This window comes from Eriocheir sinensis, chromosome 36, assembly GCF_024679095.1.
Source record: "Eriocheir sinensis breed Jianghai 21 chromosome 36, ASM2467909v1, whole genome shotgun sequence".
NCBI classification, from domain to species: Eukaryota; Metazoa; Arthropoda; class Malacostraca; order Decapoda; family Varunidae; genus Eriocheir; species Eriocheir sinensis.
Genome location: NC_066544.1, coordinates 249,405 through 269,588, shown reverse-complemented (window position 1 = coordinate 269,588; position 20,184 = coordinate 249,405). Strand labels below are relative to the sequence as shown.

Below are 20,184 nucleotides of genomic sequence, written 5' to 3'. Positions count from 1 at the left end.
ATACTTCTGTTCGGTGGCAAATATCAGCGCTTTGCTCTGTAGTCTCTGTAAATGTAACATCTTGGTGTGAGAAGCCATTTGTGTTGGATAGGGTGAGTAGTCTAGGATAGTTTCTTTGTCTTTACTAAATATAGTTAAAGCCGTTCTGTCAAGTGCCACAATCTATTAAGATATTTGAGGGCTGTTTTCACTTTCACTGTTTTGTCGTTGATATGCTTAACGATCAGACCCGGGGATATCACTGTGGCTTAATATCTGGCATTGAATTTGGTGGAAGATGGCGTTACGCTATATTTGTATGCCATATTTTCCATATTCATAGTTTTCCTGTCGAGTGCGATCACAGAAAACTTGTCTATGTTTACTTTGATCTTCAAAGCTTTTCCGAATGTGCTGAGTCTGGTCGTTTCCCACACAACAAGGGTGTCGTGATACTGGCTGGCAATCCCGAGTCCAGAGCGTGTTCAGATCTCGATGTATTACACACACACACACACACACACACACACACACACACACACACACACACACACACTTTGGGGGAGGCGGTGACTGAGTCTTCAGAGTAACGGCTCCGCGTTCAGGAGGACGCGAGTTCAATCCCCGCCCGGTGCCACCAAGCTGGGATTTTTCAGCCGCCGCCGAGTGGCTTAAAACTACCCACGTGCTGTCCAGAAGACCACCTATCAACCCGGACTCTAGATTCTAGGATCAAAGATGAGCTCTGGGAGGGCAGCATGAGCCAATGCAAGATGGCGCCACTATAAACACTCGCCTGCGCCAGAACGGGCTGGGACGACCATCAGGACCCACCGGAAAGAAGCCTTGGACCGACAATCAGGATCCACCGGGAAGAAGCCTACCGGCGCAATAAGCCGCAATGTAAAAAATAAACACACACACACACACACACACACACACACACACACACACACACACACACACACATGAGGTGACCACACGTACACATTTAAAATTATATATATATATATATATATATATATATATATATATATATATATATATATATATATATATATATATATATATATATATATATATATATATATATATATCCTCACGTTCAGTTTCCCTGTTATCTAATCATCTCCAGAATGTATATCAGCATGCTCTCTTCAGACAAATTATATCTTACTTTCCACACCTACATACACGCTACACCTATATCATTACGCTGTCTGGGGGAGACCACAAATGCCCGCAGAACGGACTATCCTTTTCATTTTCAACCTGAGAGGTGTCCTGATAGCTCTCCGAACTTTTTCTTTATTAACTTCTGCAAAATACGCGGTCTTCACTCTAATTCCATCTCTCCTTCTCTAAACCTCAACTTCTTTTCCTCACCGAAACACAGGTCTCGGAGGCTACTGACAGGAATCTCTACTCTCTACCCTCTTCCTATCTCTATCCTAACTTTCATTGCAAACCTGGATGTTGCGTAAAGGTACGCAACGACATCACTTGCTCTCGTGCACATGATCTTGATTCTTCAGAATTTTCTACCATCTGAATGAGACTTCATTGTCACTCTATTACAAAGTACATCTGTGCTGTTTATCTCTCACGTAACTCTACCGACTATGTAATAATTCTTTGATTACAACTTTGGTCTCTTCAACGACCTAAAGCAGTTAGTTCAGCACTCAATGCGTATTGCTGACCGCCTTGATAATACGCCCTACATTCTAGACCTTTTCCTAAACGCTTATCCTTCAGCTTACTCTATCAAACTGATCTCTTTGTTGGCTTCTCCTATCACAATCTTATTTATGTATTCTATCCTATCGCTCTTCTACAGCCTTTGGACTCACCGAAGAGGCGATGCTTCTGGCATTTGGTTCAGCTCGGTGGGACGACCTGAGGTTGTACTTTTCCGATTTTCCGTGGAATTATTACTACTTCCCGGAGAGAGACCCCTGTGCGTGTGTCTAGCGCATCACAAGAGATGATTGTCTCTGGAAGAGAGGCACACATTCCACGTACTTTTTGTACTCCTCATGCTGATAAGCCTTGGTTCAATCACGCTTGTTCTCGTGCTACTAAGGATGGAGAGGCAGCTCACAAATGGTACCTGAGCCATCGCACTCCTGCAAATCGTGCACGATCTTAACATTTCCGCCCGGAATCGTGCCAAATCTATTTTCCGACTTACCAAAAACTTTCATAAATAGAAATTGCCTCAGCCTAACTTTTTCCAATTCTTCCAGACACCTCTGGCACCTAGCCAAAAATATCTCCTCCAAATTCACTTTTTCATCTTTCCCTCATCTCCTTACTCCTGATGGCAGCAACGCCGTCTCATCTATCTCTAAGGCTGAACTCTTCTCTCAAACTCTCTAAAAACTCCACTCGGACAATTCTGGGCGTATCCCTCCTACTCATGCCCCCTCTGACTCCTTTATAGCGGTTATTAAGATTATTAAGAATGACGTTTTCTATGCTATATCTGGACTCAATCTTCAGAAGGCTTATGGACCTGATGAAGTGCCTCCTATTGTCCTTAAAAAAACTGTGCTTCCGTGCTGACACCCTGTCGGGTCAAACTCTTTCGTCTCTGCCTTCAACATCTATCTTTCCTTCCTGCTGGAAGTACGCCTACATACAGCATGTGCCTAAAAAGGTTGACCGTTCCAATCTCTCAAACTACGGTCCTATAGCTATAATTTCTGGTCTATCTAAAGCTTTTGAATCAATCCTTAATTGGGAGATTCTTAACCCGGTAGCAGCGACGGGCCAAATTTGTGGCTTTACCGTGTAGCAGCAACGGACCAAATTTGTGGCTTTACCGTGTAGCAGCGACGGGCCAAATTTGTGGCTTTGCCGTGTAGCAGCGACGGGCCAAATTTTTACCATGATATAAACCCTCCAAAATAGATGATGCATAAACTGATCACAAATGCGTTGATATATATTATGATTTGGCTTGCGTGAGTGATAATTTTTTCTCATTTTTCTCGCTTAGAGGGGCCTTTAAGGAACATGAACCCCGCTGCTACCAGGTTAAACATCTCTCCACTACTGACCTTCTTTTTGATCGCCAGTATGGGTTCCGCAAAGGGCGTTCTGCTGGTGATCTTCTTGCCTTCCTAAAAGACTCCTGGTCATCGTCTTAGCCGTTGAAACGGTGAAGCTTTTGCTCTTGCGCTAGACATATCAAAAGCCTATGATAGGGTCTGGTACAAATTTTTGCTTTCCAAACTATCCTGCAACGGATACTATCCTCCTCTCAGTACCTTTATCTCCAGTTTCCTCTCTGGCCGATCTATCTATACTGTGGTAAACGGTCGCTGTTCTCCAAATCCTATCAACAGTGGTGTTTCGCAGGGATCCGTCCTATCTCCCACTCTCTTTCTGTTATTCATTGATGTTCTTCCCAAAAGGAACTGTCCTATTCATTCTAACGCCGATGACTCTACTCTGCACTACTCAACATCATTTGATAGAAGACCCACCGAACAGGAACTACATGATTCCAGGCTGGAGGCCGCAGAAAGTTAACCTCAGGCCTTACTCTCATTTCCGACTGGGGCAAGAAGAACCTGGTGTCCTTCGACGCCTCCAAAACTAAATTTCTCCACCTATCCACTCGACACTATATTCCAAACACCTATCTCCATTCTTCGGCAACACTCAGCTGTCACCTTCTACACTAAACATCCTTGGTCTATCCTTAACTCTAAATTGCAACTGGTAACTCCATATCTCCTCTCTTACTAAATCAGCTTCCTCGAGGTTGGCCGTTCTGTATCGTCTCTGCAATTTCTTTTCCCCCTCCCAGATGCTATCCATGTACAGGGGCCTTGTCCGCCCTCATATGCAGTATGCATCTCATGTGTGGGGGGGTTCCACTCACACATCTGTCTTGGACAGTGTAGAATCTAAGTATTTTCGTCTCATCAACTCCCCTCCTCATACTGACAGTCTTCTACCTCCTAAATTCCGCCGTCATGTTGCATCTCTTTCTATCTTTTATCGATATTTTCAGGCTGACTGCTCTTCTGAACTTGCTAACTGCATGCCTTCCCCCGCCCGAGGACCCGCTGCACTCGACTTTCTACTCTAGCTCATCCCTATACTGTCCTAACCCCTTATGCAAGAGTTAACCAGCATCTTTACTCTTTCATCTCTTAAACTGGTTAGGTCTGGAACAGCCTTCCTTCGTCTGTATTACCTCTTGCCTATAAGTTGACCTTTTTTAAAAAAGAGGAATGTATCAGACACCTCTCCACCCGAAACTTATGTCTCTTTTGGCCACTCTACACTTTTTCCCATGTAGGAGCAGCGATTAGTGGGCTTATTTTCTACACTTTCTTTTTGTTGCCCTTGAGCTGCTTCCTTAGCTGTAAAAACAAACAAAAGAACCCCAAAGTGGAGCACATCTTGACTCACTCTCCTTTCACTGAAATCTCCATCTTAGGAGACTTAAAAGTTCATCACCAGCTTTGACTTTCATCCTCTTTCATTGGCGAACCTGGTAAACAAGCCTACAACTTTGCTCTCCTCGATGATCTAGGCAGTTGGTTCAGCACCCTCACGTATTCTCGACCGCCGTGGAGACACGCCCATCATTCTTGACCTTTTCCTAACCTCTAATCCTTCGGCTTACTCTGTTAAACTGTTCTCTCCGTCGGGCTTCTCTGTCCACAACCTTATTTCAGTATTCTGTTCTATCATTCCTTTACAGCCTCTGGACTCACAGAAGAAGCGATGCTTCTTGCATTTCGGTTCAGCTCTGTTGGACGACCTGATAATGTACTTTTTCGACTTACTTTGAAACGATGACTTCTTACAGGAAAGAGACCCCTCTGTGTGTGCCCAGCGTATCATCGAGGTGATTGTTTCTGGAATGGAAGCACACATTCCCCGTACTTTCTCTACTCATGCTAAAAAGCCTTTAAATCACGCCTGTTCTCGTGCTATTGCAGATAGAGAGGCGGTTTACAAAAGGTGCCAGAGCCTTCGCACTCCTGCTAATAATGATCTTTAAATTTCCGCTCAGAATCCTTCCACATCTCTTATTCGACCCACCAAAAAACACTTTCATCAGTAGAAAGTGCCACAACCTTGCTTTTTCTAATTCTTCTAGAGATTTCTTGCACCGAGCCAAAAATATCTCCTCTAATTTTACTTCATCTTTCCCACTTTCCTTAATCCTGATCGCCAGCACGGGTTCCGGGTCATCCTCTCTTCGGAGTATTTGATCGAGTCTGCTTTCTTAACTTCTCTTATATGGTTTGTATCTTTCTCTATGGACGTTATCTTTAGTTTCCTTTCCGGCTGTTCTACATATACTGAGGTAGACGGTCACTGTTCTTCCCCTAAACCTGTTAACATTGGTGTCCCGCAGGGTTGTGTCCTCTTCCACTCTCTTCCTATTATTCATCAATGATCTTTAACTGACTCTACTCTGCACTACTCAACATATTTTGATAGAAGACCCTCTCAAAAGGAACTACATGATTCCAGGCTGGAGGCCGCAAAACGGTTAACCTCAGACTTTACTATCATTTCCGACTGGGGCAAAAACTCACTTTCTCCACATGTCAACTCCACGTAACTTTTCAAACACTTATCCCTGTTCTTCGATAACACTCAGCTGTCACCTTCATATACAATAAACATCCTCGATCTGTCGTTAAATGAAAATCTCAACTGGAAACCTTTATCCTCTCTCACTAAATCAGTTTCCTCGAGGTTGGCCGTTCTGTATCGCCTCCGCTAGGGTTTCCTGTTTTTGGGATTTTATATCATCCGGAGATTCCGGAAAAAAAAGACATTTCCCGGGATCCCGGGATTTCCCATAGTATATAATGTTTGCTAATACGCCTGCTCTATCGTAATTCGTAAATGAACCTCAGTAGTACCTACATCATACGTAGTTACTTATCCTGTGAAAGTGTGAAGTAAGTATTTTTAAATGACATGGAGTTTCCTTATATGTATAGACATAGACTCCGTATCCTTGACGGGTGTTGGGAGGGCTTTGGCGCAACAGCTCATGAGATAGGCGGGCAACATTATCGCGCTCTCTTGATCTACCCTCCTTCTCCCACACACACAAAACACACTATATATATATATATATATATATATATATATATATATATATATATATATATATATATATATATATATATAGATATATATTTTTTTTTTTTACACACACACACACATACTAACCAGAAATTAATCTTGGCACCCTACATATCCCGACGCTCAAACGCTATGTTATTATTTCGGCTGATCAACCTTATAGGTTTTCAATATGGTAAAATAATCCCCTTCTGGCAACGCCAGTTCCTTGTGTGAAATTTAATAGTCGGACTAAGTCGGTTAGTAACGGACACTCGGTGCTAGAAGTAACAACACTACCCCGCGCTCCTCTGCCTTGCCGTCGTTGCTATTGCTTTGTTGTTTCTTGCTTCTAATTGCTGGCCTTCTTCATAACTTCCTTCCTTCTGGTCACAGTGCAAAAGTTATGAAGAAATGGTTCACAGATGATATATAATAGTGAAGAAGGAATTTTTTTTTTTTCAGTCATTAAAAACCTAATACACCTCCGGACATCGATTTATTTTGCGGTGAGTGCATATATACATATATATATATATATATATATATATATATATATATATATATATATATATATATATATATATATATATATATATATATATATATATATAAAATTTAGTATTCACGTATTATCCTTACCTCCTATCCTATTTCATGCTCTTTACTTATATTGGACACCAGTTCTGAATAGCAATCTGTAATACATTATTCACTCATAAGTCGACAAAGAATTTATAAAAGAGATGGTGGCATTTTGTTAAGGATGTGAGGACACAAGTGGTATAGGTGGAAATCCTGAAGGGGAGAGAGTGTGAGAGAGAGAGAGAGAGCGGGGGGGAAGGTATTTCACCTACAGCACTTGTTTCCTCACATCCTTAGAAAAATACCACCATCTTTTTTTAGTAAATCTTCGTGGACTTATGAGTGAATAATGTATTACAGATAGCTATTCAGAACTGGTGTCTAAGTAACACCACAAAAGAAATCGGTCCGGAGATGAATTAGGCTAATATATTTTTTGTATACCGAATACCGTATCCATATGGAAGCTTGGCCAGTGGCAGTGGCTACCTCCAGTGACCCCCACCAAACCACCATGATCCACAATACTGTAAACTACACCGAAAATGAAACTATGGAATAACCTGTGCATATACTCAATAACATTTGAAAAATAATTTGGACATCATATTCTGCAAAAGCTAATCAAAACACTGAAAATTCTGAAATGCCCTGAAATAAAAAAAATGAGAGTAGATATAATCTGGTATTTTGGTAAAGCTGAAAAAACAATGAAAATTCTGCAATGCACATATAAAAACATAAGTCGAATATTTGGAATTTAGGCCCAACTCTCCAGACATGGTAAACAAAAAAACTGAAATGGGACTCAAAACACTCAATACTAAAGTATGGAATGGCCTGTAAAAAAAAAAAAAAAATCAGGCAGATGCAAACGCAGTCATACACCCGAATGAAATAACTTTTGAAAAAGCACAAGCAGTCAATACTACGATCACTGAGCTTGGATCTTAGTTTAGTAATAAATAGGCCAGCTGCTGAAAAAACCCTTTCAGCTTCAACTGACGTTGGTGGTACAGAGTTGAGAGCCTGGAATAATTTCTCAAAATTTTGTGTTCTGTCCCAAGTTGGCTCAAACACACTGAATTCCTTCCAAATGTGGTTACATTCATTTCTTTTTTCCATTGTGTCTGAATCTGGTCTATGGCTGCCTGGAGTCTGTCAGTGAGTGAATTTTGTTAATTTACAGATGTTTCCACATTATCACTAGGTGAAACTTCTTCTTCATCACTTACTTCAAACAGTCTTCCTAACAACTTTTTAGCTGACTCCATAATGGCAGACTTACGGGATAATGCTAATGCTAATCCTTCCTCACAATTGTTATAAGCCTTTTAGTCCAGGGCCTTATGGCTTATGCATTTGGTGGAAAATTTTTCCAACATATACCATCATTTTCTATATGATCTAAGGTTCATAGAAAAAGTATGTTGGGAAATTTTATCTCAGTATTTAGTCTCTGAAATATGCGTATTTAGGTAGCACCTCTAAATCTTGATTTTGAGAGATATTTGACAAATATCAGAAGTGCTGTTAAGTATTTTATATTTATGTGAGCCTTGGGAATGCAATTTTGTTTCCCAATAAGATCCTAGAAGTTGATTGAATGCTTTACTTCATTATTTTTTAATGTATTTATTTCCAGAATTTTGCATAAAAACAATTCATACACAGATTTTAATACATTGTAAGTACATTAGATGTGAAACGTCTAGCCCCTCCAACAATTGTTGTTGAAATGAATGTTGAAGTGTTATTTAATCCTCATATGTGATGTGTCCTCTATATTTGAACATGTGTTGATATATGTCAAAGTATTAATTTCTTCCTAAGAAATTTTATGTTGTTTGCTTTTGCTCAGCTTCTGAACTTAATCTTTACTTATTCATATTCATTTTGTTTGCTGGTAGCCCAGGCCTGGTCATAGGAAAACACTGATGTACATAGATTTGCACCCCTACAAATACACAGGCCTTTGCAACAATGGCACAGCTAACAACTCCTGCAGTGCATAAAAAGCCCAGACTCAGTGTTGATTACAAACTGTGTCTCATTTGCCAAGGTGATCAAAGTGGGCCACTGGTTACAACTCCAGCTCCTGATTCATATGAAAAAACTTTTTGCTTTTACTAAAGAGAGGGCACAATATGGAGATAATCCTTATCCAACAGTATATGCTCGTATTAGAGACATCACAATTCCTCAGCTAAAGGAAAACATTGTTAGCTGGTACAGAAATTTATATGCAAATGCATGACACAACAAAATGTTGGAGGCAGCAAAGTCACGCTATAAAAAGTCACTGCAAAGCAGGAAAAATCCCTCTCTCAGCCAGTTTCCAGGACGGCCATCAGCACCTACTACTTCAACGGTGAGTAATCCTGAAGTGGAGGTCCCTGAGAGAGCCTTCACAAGATCATCATCAGCCCCATACTTAAGTTCCCTCTGTTTTTTTCTGCCAGACAAATGACCCTAAGGACAAACTACATGAGGTGACATCATTTAATGCAGGGGAGAAGCTACGAGCAGTAGTAAAAAGGTCTAGCTCAGATAACCTACAGGTGAGCCTTAGCACTGCTATAGACCCTAAGGATGCCCACGCAATTGATGTGAAGTATTATTTGAAATGTTGGATGACAAATGTTGAACATGTACTTTCAAGAAGTACTAAGACATCTACAGAGGATGAAGAAAGGCCACAAAGAGATTCCACTGAGCATCAAAAGTATGTTCTTGCTGAAATTGAAGTATTCAGTATACTTGGGGAGGCATTACAAGAAGGGTCAATTTTACAGATGGCAGACCTGGAAAAAGTCTTCAGTGAAATTAAAACAGCAAATGGCATTGCTGAATCTAAGAATGACAGGCGAAGACTGAAAAATGGAATCAATGAACACTTCCATGACGTCCATTATGATAAGCCATTCCACAGAAATGCATCAGAAAGGGTCTTTCTGAAGGCTGCAGGGGATGCTGCGGTAGGAAAGGCACTGGAGACGGAAGCAACAGATGACATGACCACTATTTTTCAGTGTGCAAGAATACTGAGGTCTGCAATAAAAAATAAATAAAAAACATGTTCAGAGGGTTGGAACTTTGAGGGAAGTCTCATCACAACTGATGACCATGTACCACCTAAACTGTACTTTTTTCTAAGGTAGCTGCTGGTTGGACCAAGGACCCAAATGAAAAACAAAACATCGTGATGACAAAATCCATAGATAGTCACCATTGCAGATGTGATCATGCAGGCCTACACGACTGAAAAGCAAGTCAGTCATACTCCAAAAATGGAATGTGCTTCATTTCGCACACAAAGAGAATAGCCAATACAGCTTAGTATAGGAGTTGCTGTTCACCAGTCTACCAGGAGCAGACAGCTTGTTGATTTCCTACATTCCTATGGTCTCAGTGTGGACTATTCAAGAATATTGCGACTAGAAACTCTGCCTGCAAATGCAATATGCGTCAAATACACAAATGAGGGAATGTATATTCCTCCTGGGCTTGTGAAAGGACGCTTCATATTTTTCGCCATTGACAACTCAGATTTCAATGAGGACACACCAGACGGTAAACACACAACTCATGCAACAGCCACAAGTGTCTTTCAACAAATGTCCGAAGATGACAACATGCCAGCCATTGCACCCATTCAGACCTCGAGTGCTAGAAAGTCTTTATGCATTCCCATCGAACATAATTTGGTACCCTGTTATGTCTCCACCAGATCAAAACCAAAGTCTAAAACATTTGCTGATTTAAAGATTGGCGAAAAACAAAGTCTTTTGTTGCATCACAAAGAAGAAGATATGGCATGGCTTTTGGCAAGATGCATGATCAGGAGAGCATCATCAGTTGAAAATGCCAATACACAAGAGTTAAGCTGGCGTCACACAGGGCAAATTTCGCCCAACATGTTGGTCGTTTTTGTTGGCTGTTATGCAAAAACGAACAACAACCAACAGATCTGGCGGGTCAGGAAAAATGGACAACAGATGTGACGTCAGACTGGTTGGGAGGAAACGGGGTCAAATGACATTCGTGCTATAAGCTGTAAATGTAAATTGAAAATCAATCATCGTACATATTTACTCAAATTGTCGACGGTAAAACTCCAAAAACCGACGTACATGTGCAAGTATGCGTTTGTGATTTATTTGTCCACTGTGTAAAGTTATTTATAACACTCAACTGACTGTATGGTGGGTCACCGCCCTCCGGCCCCGAGGCCATGGGGTTGCCAGACTGGGCGAAAAGTAGCGGATTGGGCGACTTATGAAGGCTATACGCTACTTAACTTTTTAATCCACTACTTGTTCCTTAAATTTCGAGTAATTCTGAAATGTATTGGGCTACTTCATGTTGAAATCCGCTACTTTTTGATGTGTGAGTAGGCTACTTATGTGTGAGTTGGCAAACTAGCCAATGACGCCCCCAATGCCTCTTCTGGCGTTTCTGCAGTCGTAGCACATGCTTCATAATGTGCAATGCAGCAGCACAATCTTCTAAATCCTCAATATCCTTCCGATTCATGGTAAAGTGGCTGGAGAGATGCTGGCGTGGTGTTTGTTGTTGTTGGAGCGCGGCGTCAACACAACAGTGTTCAGGGTCACAGTGTGATTTTTTTTTTACGCCTTACGCCTATGGCGTCGGTAGGCTTGCTTGAGGGGCCTGGATGGTAGTCGGCCCCAGCCCGTATTGGCGCAGGCAGGTGGTTATAGTGGCGCCAACAACATTGTTGGTTGGCGATTATCACCAACAAAAACGAGCAACATGTTGGAAGAAATTTGCCCTGTGTGACGCCAGCTTTACACATTCCTCCTTGGGCAGCATATTATTCAACAGTCTCAGAGATCCAGCCTCTGACTCGGGTACGCATGTTACCTCTGCTAATGGCTCCTGCCTCAGACTGGTCAACTCTCCTCACAGTTCTCAAACAAGTCCAGGGCATTGCAACAACCATTGTTGGACCTGAACGAAAAACAGTCATTACCTTTGACATACAGCTATATGAAAAAGCCAAACAACTTGAAATGTCAAGGGAGGATTGCAGGGGCAAATGGATCTTGCGCCTAGGAGAGGTTCATACAATGATGGCAGCCCTTAGAGCAGCAGGCAGCCTCATAGAAGGAAGTTGCTTGGAGGATGCTTGGGTGAAAGCAGACATTTATGGACCAGCCACAGTCCGCCAAATTTTGGAATGCAAACACTACAAACGTGCTATGACCGCACACATAATCACACTTCAGGCCCTCTTATCATTGTGGTATGAGCATTTCCATCAAGATCACCAAAAGCTGTGTCAGGAATTTCAGGATTCAGTGGCATCGTTGAACAAGGCCTGTCACGATGGGTCCACACAAGAAGCACACATACAAATCATTAAAAACCTGAGCACACTGAATCTGTGGTCTCCAATGAAGAAAGTGAAGCTAAACACGTGGAAATCTTCAAACACAGCTACTTCTCTGAGGATAGGGTCCCAGACTGTAGAGTTCAAAGATGGGCGTGCTCTCTTTGCCAGATGCCTGATAGTTGTCAGATCCATACCAGAAATTGATGTAAAAGGAACTCTAGGAAAGTATGAATTCACTGTACACCCAAGATCCTTGTTTGACACTAAGGGAAACCTTTAACCAACCTTAGACAAAAGCAAGCTCATGGCCACTCTTGAATCACCGATTCAGCCTGATGCTCAACAGAACACGGATGCTCAAGATGGGGTTGATGACAGGCCTCAACCATCACATCATCACAGATGTACAGTGATTGATGGCATGGCACTTGTGCAAGAGATGGGAAAGCCTCCAATTGTGAAAACATGTTCAGACCTTGCAAACTACTTTTGTGCCAAGGTGGCACAGAGAACCACAAATTATGAAGAGATCCACATTGTTTTTGATCGATATGATTAATTTTGCCCTCATCACTGAAGCAGGCAACACGAGATAGGCGGAGTGGATGTCAGTCACCAGTGTGCTACAAGGTCACAGACAATACTCCACTCGCAAAAGTTACAATGAAGAAGTTTATCTCTCTCACAATTCCACTAAGGATCAGCTTACCTCATACTTTGCACAAAAAGTAATTGATGAATACCATGGCTCAACAAAGCATGTGATTGTTGCACACAAAGAAACTGTGATAAGTAACATGGACGGAATGGACATAGACTCGGTTGGAGAGCTCCCACGAGGAAGCTAACACAAAGATTGTGTTGCATGCCACATATGCTGCTGCAAGAGATGCAACTAAACTGTACATCCAGTCTCCAGACACGGATGTGTTGCTACTCTGTGTTAGAAGGTTTCCCAGTCTGATACCAGATACAAACTTTGCCACTGGCACAGGGACATCTAGGCGTTTCATCAGTGTTGCCAGCATTTACAATATCCTTGGAGAGATAGATGCAGCTGCACCGTCTCCGCCAGTTCTTCTCCCCAGCACAGTTGCTATCCATTTACAAGAGCCTTGTCCGCCCTCGTATGGAGTATGCATCTCATGTGTGGGGGGGTGTCCACTCATACAGCTCTCCTTGACAGAGTGGAGTCAAAGGCTCTTCGTCTCATCAACTCTCCTCCTCATACTGATAGTCTTCTACCTCTCAAATTCCACCGCCATGTTGCCTATCTTTCTATCTTCTATCGATATTTTCATGATGACTACTCTTCTGAACTTGCTAACTGCATGCCTCCCCCCCTCCCGCGGCCCCGCTGCACACGTCTTTCTACTGATGCTCATCCCTATACTGTCCAAACCCCTTATGCAAGAGTCAACCAGCATCTTCACTCTTTCATCCCTCACGCTGGTAAACTCTGGAACAATCTTCCTTCATCTGTATTTCCTCCTGCCTACGACTTGAACTCTTTCAAGAGGAGGGTATCAGGACACCTCTCCTCCCGAAATTGACCTCTCTTTTTGGACACTCCTTTGATCTCTATCCAGGAGCAGTGAGTAGCGGGCTTTTTTTTTTTTTTTTTTTTTTCTTTACGCCCTTGAACTGTCTTCTTAGCTGTAAAAAAAAAAAAATAAAAAAAAAATAAATAAACATATTTCACTCATTCACTGGCTGTGACCAAACTGGTCGACTTGCAGGAAAAGGCAAGCTCACCTGCTGGAAAGCATTCAAAGCTGCACCTGATGAGGTGAGAAAAGCATTTATACAGCTTGGCAAGGATATGAAGAGTTTGTGTGTTAGCTCTATGATCCTGGTTCTCCACTGAAAAGTGTGGCTGAAGTACGCTGGAAGTTATTCTGTAGGAATCAGGCAGAGGGGGAGAAGTTTCCTCTCACAGCTGGAGCTCAACAGTATATGACACTCCGGGCACATTACCAAGCGATGGTTTGGGAGGCTGACATTGTAGCAAAGCCAGATCTCCCTCACCCTACAAATTATGGATGGAAGGTTTAAGGCAATGGTTTTGCTCCTTATTCCACATCAGAACCACCAGCTGCCCGGGCTATAGTAGAACTCATCAGATGCCAGTGCAGCAAATCTCAGTGTGAAACAAGGTGCTCGGGCAAACAACACAAACTGTTTTGCACAGAAATGTGCAAATGTGAGTCTTCTGGTGATAGTGCAAAAACACTATTGAAAACGGTTTGCCCAGTGACAACTCTGAAGGATCCAATATGTCTGATGAACTATAACCATAGTCACAGCTACTGATTTCATTCAAGAAATAATGACACATTCCGGTAAATACTCGGATATCCAAGCCAAGACATTTTAACCAAATAGTCAGAACTAGTACAATATTTGTGGAGTCTTAGTACTCCTACAACGAAATCAGTATCTAGGGACAGTGCAAACCATATACATCCTGTGTTCTTATGGCAAAATTACATTGCAGGCACTTTCATAACTCCACAAAACATCACTTTTCAAAAGTTCAGTGAGCCTTTATGTGTGTAATCAATAATGTACCGACAAATGTCATTGTAAAGATTTTTGTCTCTTAAAGTGAAAATTATAAGCAGATTGGGTTGATATTATAGTCATTATGGCCTTTGTTCACTTTTTTATTGTATTCATGAACCAATAATTAAAATTAGGGGTGCTTTAAATATACACATTGACTTTACAACCCTGACCAAATAGCTGTTTGGGGGCAAAATACTTGATATTTTCCTGAAATACCATGTATCCTGTGAAATACCATGTATCCTGGAAAAAAAATCCAAACATATATTTTTAGACTTAGGGGGACCTAGTGAACTTTAAAACATATGTTGGGAAAATTTTCCGTCAATTGCACACGAGAGTACATAAGGGCCTGGACTAAGGGGCAAAAAACAGAAACAGCAGCGACAAAAAAAAAAAAAAAACGCTAGACGCTACCGCGAACAAAACTTACAAAAGTAGAAAGAACCAGAGGCCAAAAGAGAAGTGAATTTCAGGTGAAGTGTCTTGATACTCTCCTCTTGAATGAACTTAATGTTAATGCTTAGTTGATTCTCGTCAAATCAACTTCTATGTATTAGTAATATTGTTATTAGCAGCAGCAATAGTAGTAGTAGTAATAGTAGTAGATGTAGTAGTAGCAGCTGCTGTTGTTGTATTAGTAGCAGCATTGGTAGTAGTAGTAGTAGTAGTAGCAGCAGTAATTGTTGTAGCAGTAGTAGTGGTAGTAAAAACAGTAGTAGTAGTAGTAGTTGTAGGAATAGTAGTAGTAGTAGCAGTAGCAGTATAGTAGTAGTAAAATATTATTCTATTATCATTTATTATTATTATTTTTATCATTATTATTGTTATAGGTAGCAGAAATAGAAGCAATATTAACAGTAGTAGTAGCAGTAGTAGTAGTAGAAGTTGCATTATAATTGGGAAGTTGCTGCTGAAGTAGTAGGCTAATTTACTTTCACAGTCTTATCTCACCTCTGCCGTCCTTCTCACCATTAATCTTTCTTTGCTTTCTTTTCCTCCTTGTTTGTCGCTTTCCTTTTTACTTTCATTTTCTCTCAGCGACGTGATGAAGGCGACAAACAATGTTTTATAACGTTGTGTCTGACAGGAAACTGAGCCATTTTATAAAGTGGGGTGTCTAACGTGAAAGCGAGCCTTATCGCGTAGGGTAGGCTATATGTTTTTCTCAGATAGTGAGATGAGTCAATAGAACTCAAAATCGGACGAAAAGTAAGCCAACATATTAATTATGCGACGTTATATATAAATAAATCTTCATATGACATTTGTTAACAAAGGCCTCTCACACAAACTTAGGGACAAAGCAAACCCCATTTTTTCCATATATACACCACACATAAGTTGGAATTTACTATCCTTTTGCGTATTTTAGACCGAGACAATAAGAGTTTGGTGCTGAGGTAAATATCATGACGTTCCAGAACGTGACCCGGTTGTGAATCCATCACACTCATCCAGAATTTCACCAGTCCTCTAAGGGTTAAGATTTCGAAAAATCAGTACATTCGCTCAGCTCTATTGGAAGAGCATTATATATGCGTATGTGCCGGAGAGAAAAAAAATACAGAAGCCGTTTTTTTTTTTTTCATTAATACCAAGAGGTCATGCAAAGTATGATAGTTTTATAAAGTTGGGGACATACGCTATAGCTGCGCGTGTCCTCGGTGCTCATCTCAGTCACATTATCCCTTCAGTGTGGTAGGAAGAACCCACTAACCCGGGACACAAGGCCACTGTGACATCCAGGTTACCACAGTTTATATTCCCCAGGTTTTCCAGGTACCTATTTTTCGACAGGCCCGTGTCGGATTTCTGCAACTCATATACTGTACAATTACAGATAAAAAAAAAAACATGTACGCATCTAAGAAATATGCAAAGAGGATGACAAAGAGATGGTTATTTTTGGCTAGTCACGACAGAGAGAGATTGATTATTTTTTTCTGTTCCATCATTTCGCGAGGTGCCCGAAGAGGGTATTGATTTTCAGTATACTTTCCTACACGAAGAACCCTTCCGTCTAAGAGGACATTAGTAAACCGGGTGAGAGGGTCTGTTGACTGTTGAACTAACGTAGCAAGTTGTTGACAAGACCTCAATATATGAGGTTATTGAGTCTAAGGAGAAAATTGACAAATTTGACTCACCTCTATTCCGAATATGAGGAGGACGTGTGCAGAGGCGAGGGAAGTGGCAAGATTGGTTGCGAGGGTTGCGTGTTGGCTGTGTAGGGCGCGCTGAGGGCCATCGGCTGGAGCTGAGGGACGGCGGACCTGGCCATCACGAGACACTTGTACTGATATCGTGGCCACCAAGGCCATGATCGCCGCTAATGAGCCCCCGCGGATTACCCACACGCCCTCTGGCCACCCGGCGGGGGAGCCTGGACCCCCTGTATCCCCCCAATAGACAGAATAGACGGGTGAACCACGCAGAGAGTGGTTACTGCTGGATGAGATGGAGTCCCAGAGGGCAGGACCTCCCCATACGTCCCAGCTGCCCCCGGGTACTACTGTGACAAACTCCACTCTCTCCCCCGCCCCTGGCCATGACGCTCCCCCACCTTTCTCCCCACCTGTTGTTGAGTCCGTCGCCTCAGCTTTGCCGGTCTTCATCATCCCTCCTTCCTCAGTGTCATGGTGTGAATCATGGGATCGAGAGGCAACAGGCACCCCCGCCCTACCTGACGCTATATTCATGTTCTGCTCAAGGTATTGCTGTTGATTCCATGTCTCGTCAATGTCACTCTCTTCATGGACGTGCGGGGTGGCAGCTTTGGAATAAGGCAGGATTGTGTCGCGCTGCTTCGTCTTCCAAGCTGATCCATCGCCACCCGTCGATTCGTCTCCGGGTACTAGCGTTGATAAATGAAGCGGAATAACAGCTACATCTGCAGTCATCTTTCTGGGGGGCGATGTGGTCATTTTATCCCCAGAGATGTCCCCTTCCCATCCATCCTCCCCCTCCCAGGGACGACCCCAGTGGTCAGGCAGCGGCGGGATGAGTTCGCCGCTGAACAGGCTCGAGAGGGTCGTATCCATGGGGCCCTGGTCATCTCCCCATGTCGTCTCAACATGTGGGATGTGAGTTTTTGCTCCCTGTTTCACTTCCTGTTTCATCTGAGAAAGTTCACGGGAGTAGGTATCCTCCGTGGTGGGTAGGGGCACGGGAGGAGGTGCACTGCTGCTAGTGGTCTCTGCCTTCTGGTACAGAGTGACAGGGGGTGAGAAGAACGTCGATGGAGGAAGGAGGAGGGTAACCTCCCGCGAGTGTAGTGGGGAAGACAGGATTGTCTCGGGCGGCCTCCTAATTGCTCCGAGAAGCCGCTGTCGTTTTGATGCCGAAACCTCACTATCCTCCGGAACCTTGTGGCGGGAAGACATTGTCCTTCCATCCCCTTGGTATTTCTTCAAGGATTCATTGGGTGACTTGGCCTCCTGGGGCAAGGCCAGGGGCGGTGCATCCACTTCCTTTGTTCGCGTGACTCTGAACCCGTCGAACTCGCCTGTCTCCATTACCTCGAAATCGATGCGGCCGCCGCCGGACCGCAGCACCTCGTACCGACTGCCGGCCCCGCCACCAGCCTGCGAGTATACTTCTTCAGTAGATTGCACGGGAGACTTAACACCACCCTTAGTACTGCCTTTACTCTCTTTACTTTGCAAGGAGAAGGTTGCTGCTCCCACGGAATGAGGGACATGGCCTGAAAGAGAAGGTGCGGTAGAAGCTGACAGATGAGATGACGAAGACGCCATGGCCTCCACTCCAGGCAGCTTCCTCCTTCGCCGTCTGCCTTTGCTCCAGGCCCAAGGTGGTCCTTGACCCCGTCCACCCCGCTGACCACCGCCCGCCCACTGTTCATCGCCGGCGCTCCATATTCTAGCCAGCTGTGCTTGATCAGTCTGTGAGGTCTCAATGGAGCTAGAAGAGTGCTGGGCGGGGAATTTTTGGGCCGTGATCTGGCCTTGATTCCCACTGAAGGTGCCCAGAAATCCATTAGACAAATTTGCTGGTGTCTCCACCAACGGGGTGGGGCTTGCGGGTAGGCTTGGCGAGGATTTTCTGGTTGGGGAGTGATCAGTGCTGCTGTCGTTAAGAAGGCGAAGCTCAGACTCCTCAAGGGAGTCTTGCCGCGACGTGACCTGAGTTTTTCCTGACGAAGATGAGCCATTGGGCGACGCACCGTGGAGGAGCTGACTACTGGCCCTTCCAATTCTAGGATTGACCTCCTCCATAGATGCAGCTGGTAGATGACCCGTCTGTATCGCTAAAGTATGCGTTTGTGGTCTAGGAGTGGCAGGAGCGAGAGTGGGGACGGGGGTAATGGCGGGTGTTTCCTGGAGATGGGTCTGTAGGAAGACAGTACTAAGTGCGCGGGGAGGCACCTGTGTTTCTGTTGGGCTCCGCGTTGCCTCCAAATGGCCAACCGGCTGTGGTTTTGTTACTCCAAGGGTCACAGTTCTGCCCTTCTCACTAGTCCTATGCTGCGAAGGGGGATCAGAGGGCGCTGGGGATACCCAGTATTGAGTATGTTGTGAGGGTGGAGACGACGGTGCAGCATAGGAGGCTACTGACTGCCGCACTCCCTCCACTGCGGCACCTGGAAAAAGATAAACCAGTGTTAGAGACGGAAAGAGAAACACACACACATATATATATATATATATATATATATATATATATATATATATATATATATATATATATATATATATATATATATATATATACACACACACACACACACACACAGACACACATATACAGTAATCCCTCGAGATATCGCGGTTCACTTATCGCGGTCTCGCTGTTTTGCGGATTTTTAAATTGTATCGTATCGCGGATTTTTCGCTATATCGCGGGTTTTTGATGTAAAATAAGCATTTTCAAGCCTAAAAAGTGAAAACGATATAAATCAACGTAAGTAGGAACACACCTACGTCACCCACCTATTTTTTTTTTTTCGTCGCGGCCTATTGCGCCGTTAGTCTTTTCTTTGGTTCACTCCTCTCCCACTTCCTTTCTTTCTTCACCCTCTCCGTCCCCGTATTTTTCTCCTTCCTTTTCATTTCTTTGTTCTTTTCCTTTCACCTCCCTCCCAGTTTTTCTCTTTTAATCTCTTTCCCTCCCACACACCTTTTGTATCCCCCTCTTTCCTCTCCTTTACCTGACCCTCCCTACCTCTCTTTTAATCTCTTTCCCTCCCACTCACACCTTTTTTCTCACCCTCTTTCCTCACCTTTACTTGACCCTCCCTACCTCTCTCTTTTAATCTCTTTCCCACCCACTCACACCCTTTCTCTCCCTCTCTTTCCTCACCTTTACCTGACCCTCCCCACCTCTCTCTTTTAATCTATTTCCCTCCGATTCACACCCTTTCTCTCCCTCTCTTTCCTCATCTTTACCTGACCCTCCCTGCCTCTCTCTTTTAATCTCTTTCCCTCCCACTCACACCCTTTCTCTCCCCATCTTTCCTCACCTTTACCTGACCCTCCCCACCTCTCTCTTTTAATCTATTTCCCTCCGACTCACACCCTTTCTCTCCCCCTCTTTCCTCACCTTTACCTGACCCTCCC

The 20,184-nt window shown here is 43.3% G+C and overlaps 1 protein-coding gene across 1 annotated transcript in view; it reads right to left on the bottom strand.

Annotated features, from left to right (window-relative positions):
• LOC127007598 (uncharacterized) overlaps window positions 1-19,205 on the bottom strand; it is a 221,191-nt gene extending 201,986 nt beyond the window's left edge. Inside the window, exon 1 of the mRNA XM_050878744.1 lies at window positions 16,756-19,205. Within this exon, the coding sequence (XP_050734701.1) occupies window positions 16,756-18,843 (2,088 nt within the window). The 5' untranslated portion in view covers window positions 18,844-19,205. The remainder of the gene's footprint in view (window positions 1-16,755) is intronic.
• Between the last annotated feature and the right edge of the window lie 979 nt (window positions 19,206-20,184).